Source organism: Silurus meridionalis, chromosome 14 (genome assembly GCF_014805685.1).
Source record: "Silurus meridionalis isolate SWU-2019-XX chromosome 14, ASM1480568v1, whole genome shotgun sequence".
Lineage (NCBI taxonomy): Eukaryota > Metazoa > Chordata > Actinopteri > Siluriformes > Siluridae > Silurus > Silurus meridionalis.
The window spans coordinates 6,266,668-6,284,167 of record NC_060897.1 but is presented as its reverse complement, the minus strand read 5'-3'; the positions used below and the strand labels follow the sequence as shown (position 1 = coordinate 6,284,167).

The following is a 17,500-nucleotide window of genomic DNA, read 5'->3' as shown; positions in this document are numbered from 1 at the left end:
CTATGAATTTGAGAAAAGATTGTCACGGTTTGCTGTGTAGTGTGTATATATTTTGTCAGACCCTTGACTGGATAATTACAATCTGATTTCTCTGCAGCAAAGGTTGAATTTTTCTGATCAATTCTTGTAATTATTTTTTATTTATTACTCACAGCAAGGTGGTACAGTTTCTGTAGAACATCTGGAGACATCTGCATTTAGGGACAGTTTACTATCACCCATTCTGTTAAATATTACACACTGGATATTGCACTGACTGCACCCCAGGCCTCCTCACCTCACCTACATCACCTCATCATACCTGACTTTACTAAAACCTTTGTGGCTGAAGAGACACAAATCTCAACATGCACACTTCGAAATCTAGTGGATCATCTTCCCAGAAGAGTGGAGGTTATTATACCAGCAAGTGAGGGCTAAATGTTGAATAAAGTGTCTACAATGCACTTAAGAATCTTGTGGTCAGGAACTATTGTCCACAAGCATTGCGTACCTCTAACACAGCGGTCCTCAAACACTGCGCACAAACATCCTAGTATTAATTCATGTCCTGAAGTATCAAAAATATATTTTTCTTTAAAATAAATACCAAATAAATAATAACGCCTTTCCAGCCAGGTGTCAAGCTGCCTTTCGGCTCTACAGAGAAAATAATCCTGTGTATTTGACCAAAAAAAATCTTTTGGAGGAAACACGAGTGTAACTCGAGCATACGAATGCAGCACGCAGGAGGAATCGGTGTGAAGGAGAGCGAGAGAAAGGAAGCTGTAAAGTATACGGTTGCTAAAGCAGGTGTATTATGGGATGGACAAGTTCTACACCATTCCCTGGATACCGGAACCAACTTCCGCATTAGAGTAACCTTGACTGCAGTATTGTAGGGCGACACACTTAAAGAGGAATCAAGGCAGAATGCACAGCACACTCTCTCTCACTCACACACACACACACACACACACACACACACACACACACACACAGGGACATTTGCTTGTAGGAGATGGATCGATGGATTGATACCATTTTTTCGAGCCAAATAAACGTTTTTTGTCACTCGGATCGAAACAAAGTCTGCACAAATGAGTATTATATAAAAAAACAGATGTAGTTTTGATGGAGTAAAGGAGCAAAGTGAGCAAAGACGCAAAGTGCTGCTTTTATTTACAACCTCCCTAGTTTTCAACTAGTTGTGGAAATATTGGTACCCTTCGTAAATTATTTCTTTTAAGAAAAACACGTCATAGCGACGGATTTTGCTACACTTCTTCCATTTGAGAATTTTGGAGGCCACTGGGCTCTTGGATCTTCAGTGCAGCAGCAATTTGTAGCCTTCCCCAGATAATCCTGTCTTTGAGCTCTGCCGGCATTTCCTTTTGACCTCAGGGCTTGGTTTTTGCTCAAATATGCATTGTCAGCTGTGAGGCCTTCTATAGAGAGGTGTGTCCATTTCCAAATCATGTCCAATTACTAAACCTTTCTACAGGCTAGTCAAGGTGTAGAAACATCTCAGCAACCATAAAGAGAATTGGGAGGCACCTAAGCTAATTTGTCAAGTGTTGTTGCAAAGGGCCTGAATACTTATTTTAGGTGATATATATATATATTTAATTTATTAATTAATTTATTTTAGTCTGTTATATACTGTGTGTGTGTGTGTGTGTGTGTGTGTATGTGTATATATATATATATATATATATATATATATATATATATATATATATATATATATATATATATATAATTACACACAGTACTGTATATAACAGACTAAAAGGAATAAATATATATACATATATATGGGGTATATGGGCTAGAATTATAAATAATATATTAATCTGTATGATTGTAGTGTATATATGTCGTTGAAAAGTTAATTTATTTCAGTAATTCAACTGACACACACTGAAGTACCTTAAGTCTTTGGTTCTTTAAATTGTAATGATTTTGGCTCACATTTAACAATTAGAATACTCCAAAAGAACAATAAAAATGTTTTTGTGAATTGTTGGCCTTCTGGAAAGTATGTTCTTTTACTGTATATGTACTCAATAATTAGTAGGGACTCCTTTTGCTTTAATTACTGCCTCAATTTGGCATGGTTTGGACATATGCAGAGGAGGGACATGGGGTATATCAGTAGGAGAATGCTCAGGATGGAGTCCCCAGGAAGCAGGAAAAGAGGAAAGGCAAAGGAGGAGGTTTATGGATGTGGTGAGGGAAGACATGCAGGTAGTTGGGTTGAACGAGGCAGATGTAGGGGGGGTTGGGGGTTGGGGGTTGGAGAAGGATGATTCGCTGTGGCGACCCCTAATGGCAGAAGCCGAAAGAAGAAGAAGAAGACTGCCTCAATTCAGCGTGGCATGGAGGTGATCAGTCTGTGGCACTGCTTAAGAGGTATGGAAGCCCAGATTTTTTTGACAGTGGCCTTCAGCTCATCTGCATTTATTGTTCTCTTGTTTCTTATTTTCCTTTTGACAACACCCCATAGATTCTCTATTTGGTTCAGGTCTGGTGAGTTTTCTGGCCAGTCAAGCACACCAACACCATGGCCATTTAAATAACTTTGGGTGCTTTTGGCAGTGTGGGCAGGTGCCCAATCCTGCTGCAAAATGAAATCAGCACCTTTAAAATGCTGGTCAGCAGAAGGAACTGTTTTAAAATGTGTTGGTAAACAAGTGGAGTGACTTTGGTTTTCAAAAAAAAAGTGGAACAACACCAGCAGATGACATTGCACCCCAACCCCTCACAGACTGTGGAAACTTAACACTGGACTTGAAGCTATTTTGGCTATGAGCTTCTCCACCGTTCCTCCAGACTCTAGGACCTTGGATTCCAAATGAAATACAAAACTTGCTCTCATCTGAAAAGAGCAACAGTCCAGTTCTTCTTCTCTTTAGCCCAGGTAAGACACCTTTGACATTGTCTGTGGCTCAGAAGTGGCTTAACAAGAGGAATATGACAACTGTAGCCAAATTCCCTGACATGTCTGTGTGTGGTTGATGCCTTGACCCCAGCCTCAGTCCATTCCTTGTGAAGTTCACCCAAATTCTTGCATCGATTTTGCTTGACAAACCTCTCAAGGCAGCGGTTCTCTCGGTTGGTTGTTAATCTTTTTCTTCCACACTTTTTACTTCCACTCAACTTTCTGTTAACATGCTTGGATACAGCACTCTGTGAACAGCTGCTTCTTTGGCAATGAATGTTTGATTGTCTTTTGGACAACTGTCAGATCAGCAGTCTTCCCCATGATTGTGTAGCCTAGTGAACCAAACCGAGAGCATTTTGAAGACTCAGGAAACCTTTGCAGGTGTTTTGAGTTGATTAGCTTATTGGCATGTCACCATATAATTTTTTTTTTTTAGTGTTAATTGAGTTTCTTTAGTTAGTAATAGCATTCATTCTCGCTGCATTAAATAAGACAATGCCGATTCTGCGTTTCTTAAGTTTCTTACAGCGTTGTTTTCATCATGTTTTATTAATAACAAGGTGAAGCTTCATCTTTTTGTCTTTTTTTTTTTTTTCTCTTCATTATCAAAGACGACTTTTGAAAGCATCTGAGAACAAGCCTTATCGTGAATAGATTTGTCTCAGTTATTATACACCGGCTAGCTAAACAAAAACATTTTCACGCGAACACGGTGAAGATGAATGTAACCATGACTTTGTTTCTTGCGGCACTGTTCAAGCAGCCTTCTTCATAATCACCAGTGATTGTTCCAGTCTACTTATGATGAAGGAATTACAACAAGAACCTCTAGTTCTGTTCCTGTTTTGGTTTGTTTCTGTGTGTGTGCGCGTGTTTGCGAGTGTGTGTGTGTGTGCATGTGTGTGTGTGTGTGTGTGTGTGTGTGTGTGTGTGTGTGTGTGTGTGTGTGTGTGTGTGTGTGTGTGTGTGTGTGTTTGTGTTCAGTGCCAAAGAGCGTGCCTCCCTTCATCTGTCTTTCTTCTGTTCTCTTGCCCTTGAGGTCATTATGTATACAAAGGCCAGAGGAAGCTTTTTAACCCCATCTGCCCAAAAAAAAGAGGGAGGGATAGATGGAGTGAGAGAGAGAGAGAGAGAGAGAGAGAGGGAGTGCGAGTTGGAGTAAGAGCAAAGGAGAAATATTACCTGAAAGATTTATTAGTTATAATACCAGATTCATAATTAGGTGTTTACACCTCAAAGCTTTTCATCAAAAAGCACCAAATCAGAGAGAAAAATGCATGAATACACAGACAATACGCTTAGGGGAATATTCAGTATTCAGCATTGGCGGTGAATATCAAAAAAGCCACGGATGTGCCAAAACAAAAAAACAACAAAAATGAAGATTATTTTTTTGATATTGAGATTTCTATTGTGCTTTAAAATGAAGGAGTGGGGGATTCAGAGAGGGAGAGAGAGTATGGAATGAGAAAGAGAAAGAAAGAGAGTGAGTAAGAGAGGGAGTAAGTGAAATAGAGACAGAGAGAGAAAGAGTTCGAGAGATTGAGTGAGAGAAATAGCTAGAAAGATTGAGAGACAGTGAGAGGAAAGGAGAGCTCAAGAGAGATTGAGAGATAAAGTGAGTGAGAGAGAGATTGAAAGAGAGAGAATAAGATTGAAAGAGAGAGAGCGAGTGAGAGAACGAGAGAGAGAGGTGAGTGAGAGAATGAGAGAGAAAGATTGAGAGACAGAGTAAGAAAGAGAAAGATTAAAAGAGAGTAAGTGAGAGAAAGAGAAAGATTAAGAGAGAGAGGAGAGAGAGTATGGAATGAGAAAGAGAAAGAAAGAGAGTGAGTAAGAGGGAGTAAGTGAAATAGAGACAGAGAGAGAAAGAGTTCGAGAGATTGAGTGAGAGAAATAGCTAGAAAGATTGAGAGACAGTGAGAGGAAAGGAGAGCTCAAGAGAGATTGAGAGATAAAGTGAGTGAGAGAGAGATTGAAAGAGAGAGAATAAGATTGAAAGAGAGAGAGCGAGTGAGAGAACGAGAGAGAGAGGTGAGTGAGAGAATGAGAGAGAAAGATTGAGAGACAGAGTAAGAAAGAGAAAGATTAAAAGAGAGAGTAAGTGAGAGAAAGAGAAAGATTAAGAGAGAGAGGGAGGAGAGAGGGAGCAAGAGAAAGAGAGAGTGATTGATTCAATTGCTTATTATACTCTTCACTGAAGATGTTTACATCAAAGCATTCTCACACCCCAGAGATATAAACAGCTTGTGGCATGGGTTGTTCTGTACAGAGTTGCATAACAACTTTTTCCACATTGTACACTGTGTGTGTGTGTGTGTGTGTGTGTGTGTGTGTGTGTGTGTGTGTGTGAGAGAGAGAGATAGAGAGAGAAAGAGAGAGACATAGTATTTCCCCTGAACATCAACAAAGCAAAAGTCATCACAGTGATCATTTTCCCTGCAGCCTCTTCTGCAGAACTTTTTTTTTCGATTCTTCATCATACTAATGGACACACATTCAAATCTACAGTGACGTGGTCAGGGGAACTCACTTAAGATCTCTTCTTTCCTTTCTCTTTGTTGTTCCTGCCACTAGACTGTACCAGTTAAGGTTTGACCTTAATGTTCAGTCATTTTCTCTCTTCCCAATCATTTTCACTCACTTAACTAGAATGTTTCTATGTGTGTTCTAGAGGTGTGTTTTGCAGTCTACTAAGGCCCCCAGTAAAGGGGTTCCTGCTTGCCAGTGTTGCTCAATATACTCCACATCAGAGGTGTAAAGAGAACCTGAAAATCATACTTGAGTAAAAGTACATGTTAGTCAAAAGCCGAAAACAGCTGATTTGTGAGGTTTTATTTCCTAAAATACAAATCAAATTGTACCAAAATCAAAGCCCTTCACCCCATATCTGCTCAGTTGTATGAATGAGATAAATGAAGTCGCTCTGGATAGGGGCGTCTGCCAAATGCTGTAAATGAAAATGTAAATGAACTCAAACACTTTACACTACTAATATACATATACTAATGCTAGATATACTGACATCCCTTTGTCCTTGCTCTCTCTGCAGAACAACTCCAAGCAGCGACAGGTGAGGAAGAAGACGGTGTCGTTCAGCTCCATGCCAAACGACCGCAAAATGAACAGCACGGCAGCCTGCATGGCCTTCATGTTGGAGGGATGCGAGATGAAAAAGGTCCGCTCCAACTCACGCATGTACAATCGGTACTTCCTGTTAGACCCTGATTTGCGCTGGCTCCGCTGGGAACCTTCCAAGAAGGATTCCGAAAAGGCAAAACTGGAGATCAAAAGCATCAAAGAGGTGCGGTTAGGGAAGAAGACCCCTGTCCTTCGTAGCAACGGCCTCTCGGATCAGTTTCCCGAGGAGTGTGCGTTCTCAATCATTTATGGTGACAACTACGAATCTTTGGATTTAGTGGCAAGCACAGCAGACATGGTCAGTACCTGGGTGATGGGACTGCGCTACTTGGTGTCTTACGGGCGCCACATGGTTGGAGTGCTTGAAGCCACTCAGCCAAGCCTAAGAACATCCTGGATTGGCTCAGTTTTTGAGTTGGCTGATGTCGAGAGGCATAGACACATTGACCTGTTCCGTGCCACACAAATTATCAAGGGGCTTAATCCAGGCATGAGGGATTCACGGATCGAGCTGAAGTTTAAAGAACTTCAGAAGGCCAAAGAACGCTATGGTGAGGCCATTGACCTGGACCTATTTGTTGAGGCATATTGTGAATTATGCACAAGACCTGAGATATTTTTCCTGCTTGTGCAGTTTTCGAGCAACAAGGAATACCTGGATTCTAAAGACTTAATGTTATTTGTGGAAGTTGAGCAGGGAGTCGAAGGAGTGACAGAAGAGATGTGTCACGAAATTGTGAGAAAATATGAGCCATCAGCTGAAGGTCGCGATCATGGCTTTCTATCAATTGATGGTTTTACACATTACCTCTTGTCATCCGAGTGCCACATTTTTGACCCACAGCACAAAAGCGTTTGTCAGGACATGACGCAACCCCTGTCCCACTACTACATCAACTCCTCGCACAACGCCTCTTTGTTGGAGGACCATTACTGGGGCTCCTCAGACATTAGCAGCTATGTCCGTGCCCTGCGCATGGGTTGCCGCAGCATAGAGGTGGTGGTGTGGGATGGCCCTGACTGTGAGCCTGTGGTCTATGTAGGCAGCTCTGTGACTTCCCAGTTAGCCTTCTCAAAAGTCCTGGATGTCATTAACCAGTATGCCTTTGAGAGCTCAGAGTACCCGCTTATCCTGTGTCTAGTGACGCACTGCAGTGTTCCACAGCAGAGGGTCATGGCCCAGCACATTAAGAAGATTCTGGGGGACAAACTCCACACAGAGTCCCCCAGTCCTGAGGAAAACTATCTGCCCTCGCCAGTGAAACTAAAAGGCAAGATACTTCTGAAAGGGAAATGCCTTCCACCTGACATACAAGATTCTGAAGGAGATGTGACTGATGAGGAGGAGGGGCTTGAAATGTCACGGCGCGTGGTGGGCACAGATGAAAAGGACCATCTCAATGGTTTCGGTTGCAAGAGACTGCAGCTTCGTAAAGAATTGTCAGATCTTGTCACTCTTTGCAAATCTGTCCAGTTTAGAGATTTCGAGTCTTCTAAGAGAGAACAGAAGCACTGGGAGATATGCTCATTCAATGAGGTGGATGCTAATCGCTTCGCTAATGAGTACCCCGAGGACTTTGTCAGTTATAATAAGCGATTTCTATCACGGGTATACCCAACTCCCATGCGCATTGATGCCAGCAATATGAACCCACAGGACTTTTGGAAATGTGGTTGCCAGATTGTGGCTATGAATTACCAAACACCAGGCTTGATGATGGATCTTAATTTGGGTTGGTTTAGGCAGAATGGCAATTGCGGTTATGTGTTGCGCCCTGCCATAATGCGTGAAGAGGTCTCGTACTTCAGTGCCAATGCGCGTGATTCTTTGCCTGGTGTATCTGCCCAGCTGCTCCATATCAAAGTGATCAGTGGACAAAACCTGCCCAAACCTCGAGGCTCAGCAGCGAAAGGTGACGTGGTTGAGCCATACATATACGTAGAGATTCATGGGATTCCTGCCGATTGTGCCGAGCAGCGCACAAAGACAGTATCCCAGAATGGAGACAATCCGATTTTTGATGAGAGCTTTGAGTTTCAGATTAATCTCCCTGAGCTAGCAGTTTTGCGTTTTGTGGTTCTTGACGATGACTACATTGGGGACGAGTTCATTGGCCAATACACCATTCCCTTTGAGTGCCTGCAGCCCGGATATCGTCATTTACCACTGCAATCACTCACAGGGGAGTATTTGCCCAATACCACGTTATTTGTTCACGTGGCCATCACTAACAGGCGTGGTGGAGGTAAAGCTCACAAGAGGGGACTTTCTGTGAGGAAGGGGCGCAAGGCAAGGGAGTACACTTCAACCAAGGCTACTGGGATCAAAGTGATAGATGAACTCTTCAGGGCCTCAACGCAGCCACTTCGGGAGGCAACAGATTTGCGGGAAAATGTGCAGGTAATGATTACACAAACTTTTGCGTTTGGAAGGAAACGAATTATACACTCTATTGCAAAAGAAAAGAAAATAGATATTTTTTACACACCGCATGAATCTTTGGTTACAGAAAAGTCTTCTTTTTATTGAAGCAACTAACTATACATGATAGTAAACTTTGCACTCTCTACTACAGTTTTCTCCTGATTCCAAAGATATGCAAGCGAATTTACACTTCAGAGTATGCGAATATGTGTGCCCTGCTTTGGGTTTGTACCCAGTTCAAGTTGTGCCCTAAACTTTGTGCCATGATTTCCCTCAGATAGGATACAGGCTGTCCTGCAACCCTGTGCAAGCCACTTCCTATCAAAGCCAATGAGTTATTTTATGCACTGTGTCGTCTGATAATAAAATTAGGTTTGGTGTGTAGTAGCCAAAGACCTTCGTTAAGCCAGTCTTGACTAGAGTTTTAATCAACGCTGTGGGAATACTAGAGGATTTTATGTGTCGAATATAACAAGCACCCTATAGTCCATAAGAGGTTGTACCTTAGTTGTTGGACTTTGGATCTGAAGGGTATGAGTTTAAATCCCAGCCAAACCAAGCTGTCACTACTGGCCCTAAACCCCATAGCTGCTTACTTATATAAATGAGATTAAAGTCACTCTCGATAAGGGTATCTGCCAAATGCTGTACATGTAACTATATTATGCAAACTGAGGACAAACCCTAATTAAAAGAGCATTATTGAGACAATTTAAATTTTTTTCAGCACTAATACTGTATTTCCTTTACATATGTTGGCTTAATTACTTAAAAGGTGCATCTCACAAACAGGTTGATAGTAAGACAGTTGATAACAGAAAGACAACAGGGAAACTGCAGCAGCCGTTACAGCTCAAACTGTTAAAATGGCATTAAAGAGTTTGATTATTAATTAAGGCACAACAAAATAACAAGGTCTGCATTATTGAGGTGAGAGTGCCCTGGTTGTCTGTTTCAGGCTGATTCATTATCATTTCATATGGGTTTTCACTATTTACTGAAACCACACGGGGGTACTAAATTATAATTCTGGTGTCATTTTACCATGAGTAGGAGTACAATGAAGTTAATTTGAAACTGAAGACATTAATTCTCATCACCAATCCCCTCATATAAACTCTCTTTTTTTTTTTTTTTTTTGGCTATTTTCTACAGTTATAAACTGATTTGTACTTGAATACCGATCATAGCACAACAAGTAAATTTCCTAAATATCAACATATACAAATGTGTATGTATGTGAATGGTTCAGTTGAAGGCCAACCAGATGCCACATAATTACCTTTTTAATTGTTTGGTTGATAACAGATTTATTTATTTATTAATTTATTTATCTATTTATCTATTTATAAAAAATCAATTAAAAATAATTGGTTAAAAAAAACTAATGGCATTTTTTGGAATTTTTCAAAGTAGTCTTCGCAATGTAATATTGAGAACAAATTTTGACCGTTTCTGAGACACAGAAAGTCTTTGGGACAAAGGGTTTTGTGCTTTATGGATTCTTGTTAACATGACATGCTGCATTTATGTTGTACTGTGTTGAAAAAGAAAAGATGAAAAAAAGAGTCTTGATTACACTTTAACAAAATAATGCTGTGATTTTTTTTTTCAAAAAGAAATTACATTTCCCCAGGAAGCCATGCGAAACTGTTCTCCACCCAGGTTCTGTGTTATGCCACAAAACGCTTCGGGAACAATTACACCAAGTAACAATGGCACTGAAAGCACCGAACTTACCCACACCTACGTTATGTAATGGCATTTGTAATTTGCTAGCAACGTAATTACCTGAAAAATAAGCATGACAGCATGATGAATGGAAAGCATTTGCACAAAATGAAGATGAAAGTCGTGATGAATTACGTTTCTCCTCCTATTCCAGGACCACCACATTCACTCCTGTATTTATAAATGTAGGAGAGTAAAAGGAAAATGTTGTAGTGAAAAAGTTTTCAGGTACACGATTTCAGGAAATTAGGTTTTTCGCCGCTAATCATGATAAAAACGTAATGAATATATGCTCAGAGTTTGTTTGTGCTGCTTTATTTATTTGCTTTTTGGGGGTAAAATGCATATAGAAATTTAAATGGAGCATATTTTAATGTAATAATGGTCACATCATTTTTATTTTTTGTCAAATTTCATTGGTAGATTCTATTAGGTGAACAAATTAATAATTAATTATGAAACATTATTTTTTATATTTTTATTTAGTATCTCAGTAATTCTCCCATTATTCCAAAAGTGCCAAGGAGCAGTTCCAGAATCTGGAGCTCACTATCCACTATTAGTATCAGTTGTGGGCGATCAGGGCCAGCAAGGCCTTCTCTGCTGGCCTAAACACTATCAGAAGCACTGACCTACATTTACAACCAAAATTCTAATATTTGTTCCATGAAATTGTATTCATTTATTCCCAACAGTTTATTCTCTTCATTTCGTAGTGTTTCTCTTGGCTGCACTGCTTCCAGTATGCCATGTGGATCTAATCTGCCCAGGGCCTTCAAAGTCAGTACTGCTGGCCCTTTTACTATAGAGAATTATAGCAATGGGTCTGTTTTTTTAACCAATTAGATTTTAAATTCGCCTCACAGGGCCAGAATAGCGTCAGCATTTTTCCTTTCTCTGATTGGTTGGTCAGAGGGAAACTATTACAGCCAAGTTTGACTGGCAAAACATGTCTGTAGCGCCCTGCACACATTAATACATCTGAGTTAGACTTCTTTATGCCCACAATGGCTGACTAAGGAAGAGAAATTAATTTGGTCTCAGACATACTTAAAAATACATTTTCAAGAAAAGCTAGACATCGTGAGGAGGTCGGCCAACCCCGTAGCTAGCTAGCTTGTTTCAGCCTGGAAAAGAGTTTGTTCTCCACTTCCAGACCAGAGAATACGAGCGGTACCACTGGCTTACAACCTCTTAGGAGCGCTGCAAACTGAGTATGCATCACTGGTAAATAGGTTGTGTTTTATTTACATTTTTAATGTTTTTTTATGTTATTAAACAAATATTGATTCTGAACTGCTCCGGATGATGTAGGTGGCGGGTGTAGTGTAGAGGTTTGGAGTTGTCTTAACTGGGTTTCTTTCTTTAGTGAAATGGTCTTCACCCTCCATATGTGAAATGCCTCTCTTTCTGTAACGCCACGCGTTGCTATATTGCGTTTTTGTATTGTATTGATGGTTTCTATAATTGCGACATGACAGTGGTGGAATTAAGAGGTGGAAGTCGGGTAAGTCCTTACTGAAGGCCCAGGTACCAAATGCATGGGTTAGTGCAACTGAATAGTATCCTAAGTACATCCTATTGGATTTCTCCGTCATATTTCATTTACCCCAAAATCGATAGGACTAAATCTTGTTGCAAGGATTGAGTTGTGAGAGATAAAAAACTGAATCTGTTATAAATAAAATGAGTTCATCCTGGAAGTGTTCAATATGCGAGTTAGAGGAGTTGGTATTCAAGTGATAGCATCTGAGCAATCAATATGCACAAAAGAAGATGAGGTCGGACAAATGATCTAAATGTGTTCTGGAAGGAGCAACATTTTCCCGCGCTCTCTGTCACCGTGTGTATGTTACATCATGGGACTTGAACCGTGATGTGAAGGGTCATTAAACTATAGGGAAATTGAGTATTGCAGCACAAGAGAAGGACAAGCTGTGGATATACAGAGAGAGAGAGACAGACAGACAGACAGAGAGTGAGAATGTGTGCATGCATCTCCATGTGTTGTGGCTCAGAGGAGAGTTTCCTCGTGGGAACCAAATGTCCCGGTGGATGTTTTCGCTCTGTGTTTAAACAAACCGTTAATCTCGCTCACACCCGAGAAGCCATGGACAGAAAGTTATATACAGAACCAAAAGCAAGAAATTGATATTCTCATATGTTGAGGCATTTATCCTGAGGAATTCAAGAAGGAAAGGCAGAAACAGTTGCATTCAGAGGTCAAAGGGGAAACTGGAATGGTTTTTAGAGCATCTAGCAGATCTGAGGTCATCATTGTTATTGATATAGTTAATTTTGTGGATATGTATGTGGGGTGTATGAGGGAATTCAAAAATTCTTTGTGAGCTAAGACTATTCTGAGCACTGAACACATGTTCCTCTGTAAATCTTCTCACGTCCAGGCCCAACACCAGTTTGCTTTGGCTGAAAAAGAGGGGAATCGCAGCATTTTATGAGGGGTGATAAGGTCTGTACTAAATATTTAGGAATGAGGGGTTGATGATTCCAGGATTTAATATGGATAAAAATATAGTAAAATGCATAGTTTTGTTTTTTCAACTTTCACATCAATTCAAGGTGTGTTAACTACTTTATTGTTCATCCTGAGATACACAAATATTCAATTCAATTCAGTTTTATTTCTATGGTGTTTTTAACAATGATCATTGCCTCACAGCAGCCTAACAGAATGCAATAATTATTGAACATAGTTCACATATTTAAATGTATGTGTATTTATTCCTGAGGAACAAGCCTTGGGTGAATGTGGCAAGGAAAAACTCCTTCAGATGGTATGAGGAAGCAACCTTGAAAGGAACCAGGCTCAGAAGGGAAACCCATCCTAAATGTTAATCTATATAAATATGTTTAACAAAGGTTTGGAAAACCCTTATTGTTATTCAAAAGGTGTTGATTGGGGATGATTTTTAGGACACGTGGAGGGTTTTGGGGTGGGTTAATTCTGGACTGCATGCAGATTTGGTGGGGAAGGTCTTGGATCGCATACCTGTAAATCTGAAATAGGGTTGGAGTTGGGGTACATGTGGTGGGGATGGTATCACCACATAGTTATTGATGGGAATGATGCTAAACCACCTAGTGAAGGGGCGAATAGGGGTAGGGCGAGAATGTGTTGGGCCATATATAGATAGGGTTAGATCTTATGGAGTTGAGGTGGTTATGGTGTTGGAGAATATATAGATAATGCAAGGATGGTGGGGGACAACAAGGTGGTAGGGTTGAACCATAGTGTTGGGCCACACAGGGATGAGTTAAACCATATAAGGATGTGGCAGGGATGGTGTTGGCGCAAGAGTGGATTTATTGTGTGTTGAAGTATTGTGCGGGTGATGTTGGGCTACATGAAAATTGGTAAAATTGTTTTTGGGTCCATGTAGTGATGAGTAGGAATGGTGTTAAAATAAATAGTGATGGTGTTGGATTGTCAAGAGGTTTTAATGGCCTGGATACACAAGCATGCATTAAAGAGGGTGTAAATGCAGATGTGGTGTTCATGGTAAAAAGCATTGGAGGACATGGGGAAGGGATGGGGTTGCTGCTTGTTGCATTAATGGTAGTAGGTCATGCTTACTTTTGCGTTTGAACAAATATATTAACGTGTCTAAGGTTTACAGACTTTTAAAGCTTTCCTAACATATCTAGCGAGCAAAAACCTTTCCCCAGATATGCAAACTTTGTACTCACAGAAAAACACATTGAAGCAAATACCCAGCATTTTGAACTACTGAAACACTAAATCCTTGGTATGAGAGAGCACAATGGTGTCATGGGAATGTACACCAACAGCCTGAAGTGCATCTTTCTTCCAGATTAAATAGAGGAGGTCACACTCTGCGGATCCATGGCTCTTTGATGAAGTTTCATAGCTCTATGTTGCTTATTTAAATGACCTTATCTTGCACTTAACATCTAACAGATTACAAGAGGAACATTTTGATAGAACAACCCTTCATGTGTCTTCCACTTCAGTTATCCTTGAGTTTCTGGCACATGACCTACTAAAGCACTAAATTTTTCAAACAGTGTTTTTTGCGGTAAAATGGCTCAACTGATGAAATATAGCAAACAAGTCGGTCAACATAAGATTGGAGGAAACTTCCTGAAACCTATAGCTGCATACTCTTGCATTCACGTAACGAAATTCAGCTGAATTCATAGTTATTATGTGTCTATACATCTCCGACAGAACGCAATGGTGTCGTTTAAGGAGCTATGCGGGCTGACCCCAGCGGCTAACATGAAGCAGTGTATCCTGACTGTTTCGTCTTGGCTGCTGAACAGCGAGAGGTCACTGCGTGTGACTGTGGACTTGAGTGAGTCCTACCCCACCATGGAGGCCCAGGGTGCTGTTCCTGAGTTACTACGTAAAGTCCTCATGGCCTACGACACGGTGAGCTAGCATACTATCTTGTCAAAATACTTATTGAGTATCACCTCAACCTCACCTCATGAACATGTACTGTAATATTTATTTTATTTGGTAGAGTTCATTGCTAAATGCTAGCATGCCAGAATAAAGATAAACCTTTGTCCATCTATAGTACAGGTACACAGCAGCAAAAAGGAGTTTAGCCTCTACAAGAAGTGCAAATAGTAGCAATAAATGTGTAAATATATGCACAACATGTATATGTGTAAATATATATATATATATATATATATATATATATATATATATAGATAGATAGATAGATAGATAGATAGATAGATAGATAGATAGATAGATAGATAGATAGATAGATAGAAAATATTAACACCATTATCCTGATTCCTTTATTCTTTGGTTTGATTTGTCTGATCATTCTGTGCTATCATATTCATTTCTGGGGTTTAAATTTAGGCACAGCATTTTAAAACCCTGGAAAACGCTAAATTCTTAGATATAATGTTACTGTATATCCTGCACTTGCTGCTATTGCACTTCTGTTTGCACCTAAACTGCATATTGTTGCCTTGTACTTGTACATGTGTAATGACAAGAAAGTTAAATCTAATCTAATCTAATCTAATCTAATATAAATTGTAACCAACATTAAAAATAGAAATGAATATCGATCATCATAATTGTCATGAAATCATGGAAACATCAAGTTTTCTTCATTTGAGTAACAGGCACAGAAAATAATTAAATATCAACATGATCTAATTTATTTTTGTAGTTTGCTCACTAATGTATCATATATATGAGCAATTTTACCTCATAATTATAAGGAGACTGTATGTATAAGTGTTTTTAGATCGATATATAAATGAGATTTTACCTATTTGAGTTGTACAACAATAAAAAGTCTTCATGAAACTATCTATGGGGGACATTGTTTCATGTCAGTTAGTAGGGCATGAACCCCAGAACCCCGCTGTCATTAATATGTGTCTGACATTAATAGTTGCCATGTAATTCATCACCAGGCCCCATGTACTTGCTTTGCCAACAGCCTATATGCCTTCTGTCTCTGTAAATCACCTGCATTCACTGCAAATGAATGGCTTCTGGCTGCTTTGTCACGATACATTGTTGTCTTCCTATGTGTCTCTCACTGGGACACATTAAACATAGTGTCTTAAAGGAGAACTTCGCCTCATAGCACATTCAATATATTTAGTATACAGCAACTGAATGTATAAAGGCTATGGCAATGACAAATGTGTAGAGGCTGTTCAGAAAGTACAACAAATAAATTGAATATGTGTGGAGAATGTGGGATATATATACATTTACACTGTGTACCCTGTATATGTTTAACTGGACAAAAGTTACACACATTGTAAATACAGATGATATTTGATAGGATATACAATGAATTCACAATTATATTAAGATATAATTATTTAGAGAGTGTACAGAATGTACAGAACTGCATTATGATTGCTGGCAGTTGAATGAGTAAAGCATCAGTAAGTCATCTATAACACATTTCTGATGTTCACCATCCCTGTTATAGTTTATATAATACAGACTATTTTAGCGCTAGAAAAGCTATCTATAAAACTTCTAGCGATTAAATTTTTTGTCAGTATGTGTTGCTTATCACACCTCACTCCTACATTTCACTCTTGAATCTTCAGTGAAGTACAGTAGCTTCCAGGCTTTTTGGACTAAAAAGACATGTACTCGCTCTACCCTGTGTTCTCCCTTTTCAGTTTTCCACAGTACTCAAACGTTTGGCACAGGAAACGACTTTTTCTCTTTTTTTTTTACCATCTTCTGATCGAGTACCAAAGTCCAAAGCTTGGAGTTATTTTTGTTACCAACTCAAAAGGAATAGATGCGATGTGTTGGTAGGGCTAGCAACACTGTTTTTGTGAGGACTGGTTATGCGATCACATGAATAATAAGAAAAAAAGAACATGAAGTTTCCAAGAACTGCCCATTTACCAGTCAAATGAAAAGAGCAAAATGTTTGTGTTGTTTTTTCATGCATCACAGAGACAATCACCTCTAAGTGGTGACAACACAAAGCGAGCTTTTATGGTTCGTCCTGAGAACTTTTCGATGCGCTCCCAAACAAACGCAAGCTTTATGCACATAGCATGAGAACTACAATTCACTGTTTTTGTGTGTGTGTGTTTCTCACTTCCTGCTGAGATTTGACTTCCTGTTTCCTTCATGTAGATGATCCAGACGAGTCGTACGCTGATCGAATCAGCAGATAGTGTCTACTCCAAACTTACTCAGTCACAACGAGCAGGTGAGAACTCTCTCATGCTCTCTCTCTCACACTCTCTCTCTCTCTCTCTCTCTCTCTCTCTCTCTCTCTCTCTCTCTCTCTCTCTCTCTCTCTCTCTCTCTCTCTTTCTCTTTCTCTTTTACACACACACACACACACACACACACACACACACACACACACACACACACACACAAACATCATCTATTACCTACTGTAGTCCAGATAAGCAACTAACATGACTGAATGGTAACAATGATTACCTTTTAATGCTGTGTGAGTAAGTGTGTGAGTGAGTGTGTGAGTAAGTGAGTGAGTGTGTGAGTGAGTGTGTGAGTGAGTGTGTGAGTGAGTGTGTGAGTTAGTGAGTGAGTGTGTAAGTTAGTGAGTGAGTGTTTGAGTCAGTGTGTGAGTGTGAGTTAGTGAGTGTGTGAGTTAGTGAGTTAGTGAGTGTGAGTGAGTGAGTGTGTGAGTGTGTGAGTGAGTGTGAGTGAGTGTGAGTGAGTGTTTGAGTGTGTGAGTTAGTGAGTGTGTGAGTTAGTGAGTGTGTGAGTTAGTGTGTGAGTGAGTAAATGTGTGTAAGTG

General features: G+C 39.9%; 1 protein-coding gene across 1 annotated transcript in view; it reads left to right on the top strand.

The window, feature by feature from the left end:
* The window catches only part of plcl5 (phospholipase C like 5), an 83,902-nt gene that overhangs the window by 43,106 nt on the left and 23,296 nt on the right, over positions 1-17,500 (top strand). The window contains exons 2-4 of the mRNA XM_046866035.1: positions 5,979-8,468; positions 14,434-14,637; positions 16,861-16,936. Of these exons, the coding sequence (XP_046721991.1) occupies positions 5,979-8,468; positions 14,434-14,637; positions 16,861-16,936 (2,770 nt within the window). The remainder of the gene's footprint in view (positions 1-5,978; positions 8,469-14,433; positions 14,638-16,860; positions 16,937-17,500) is intronic.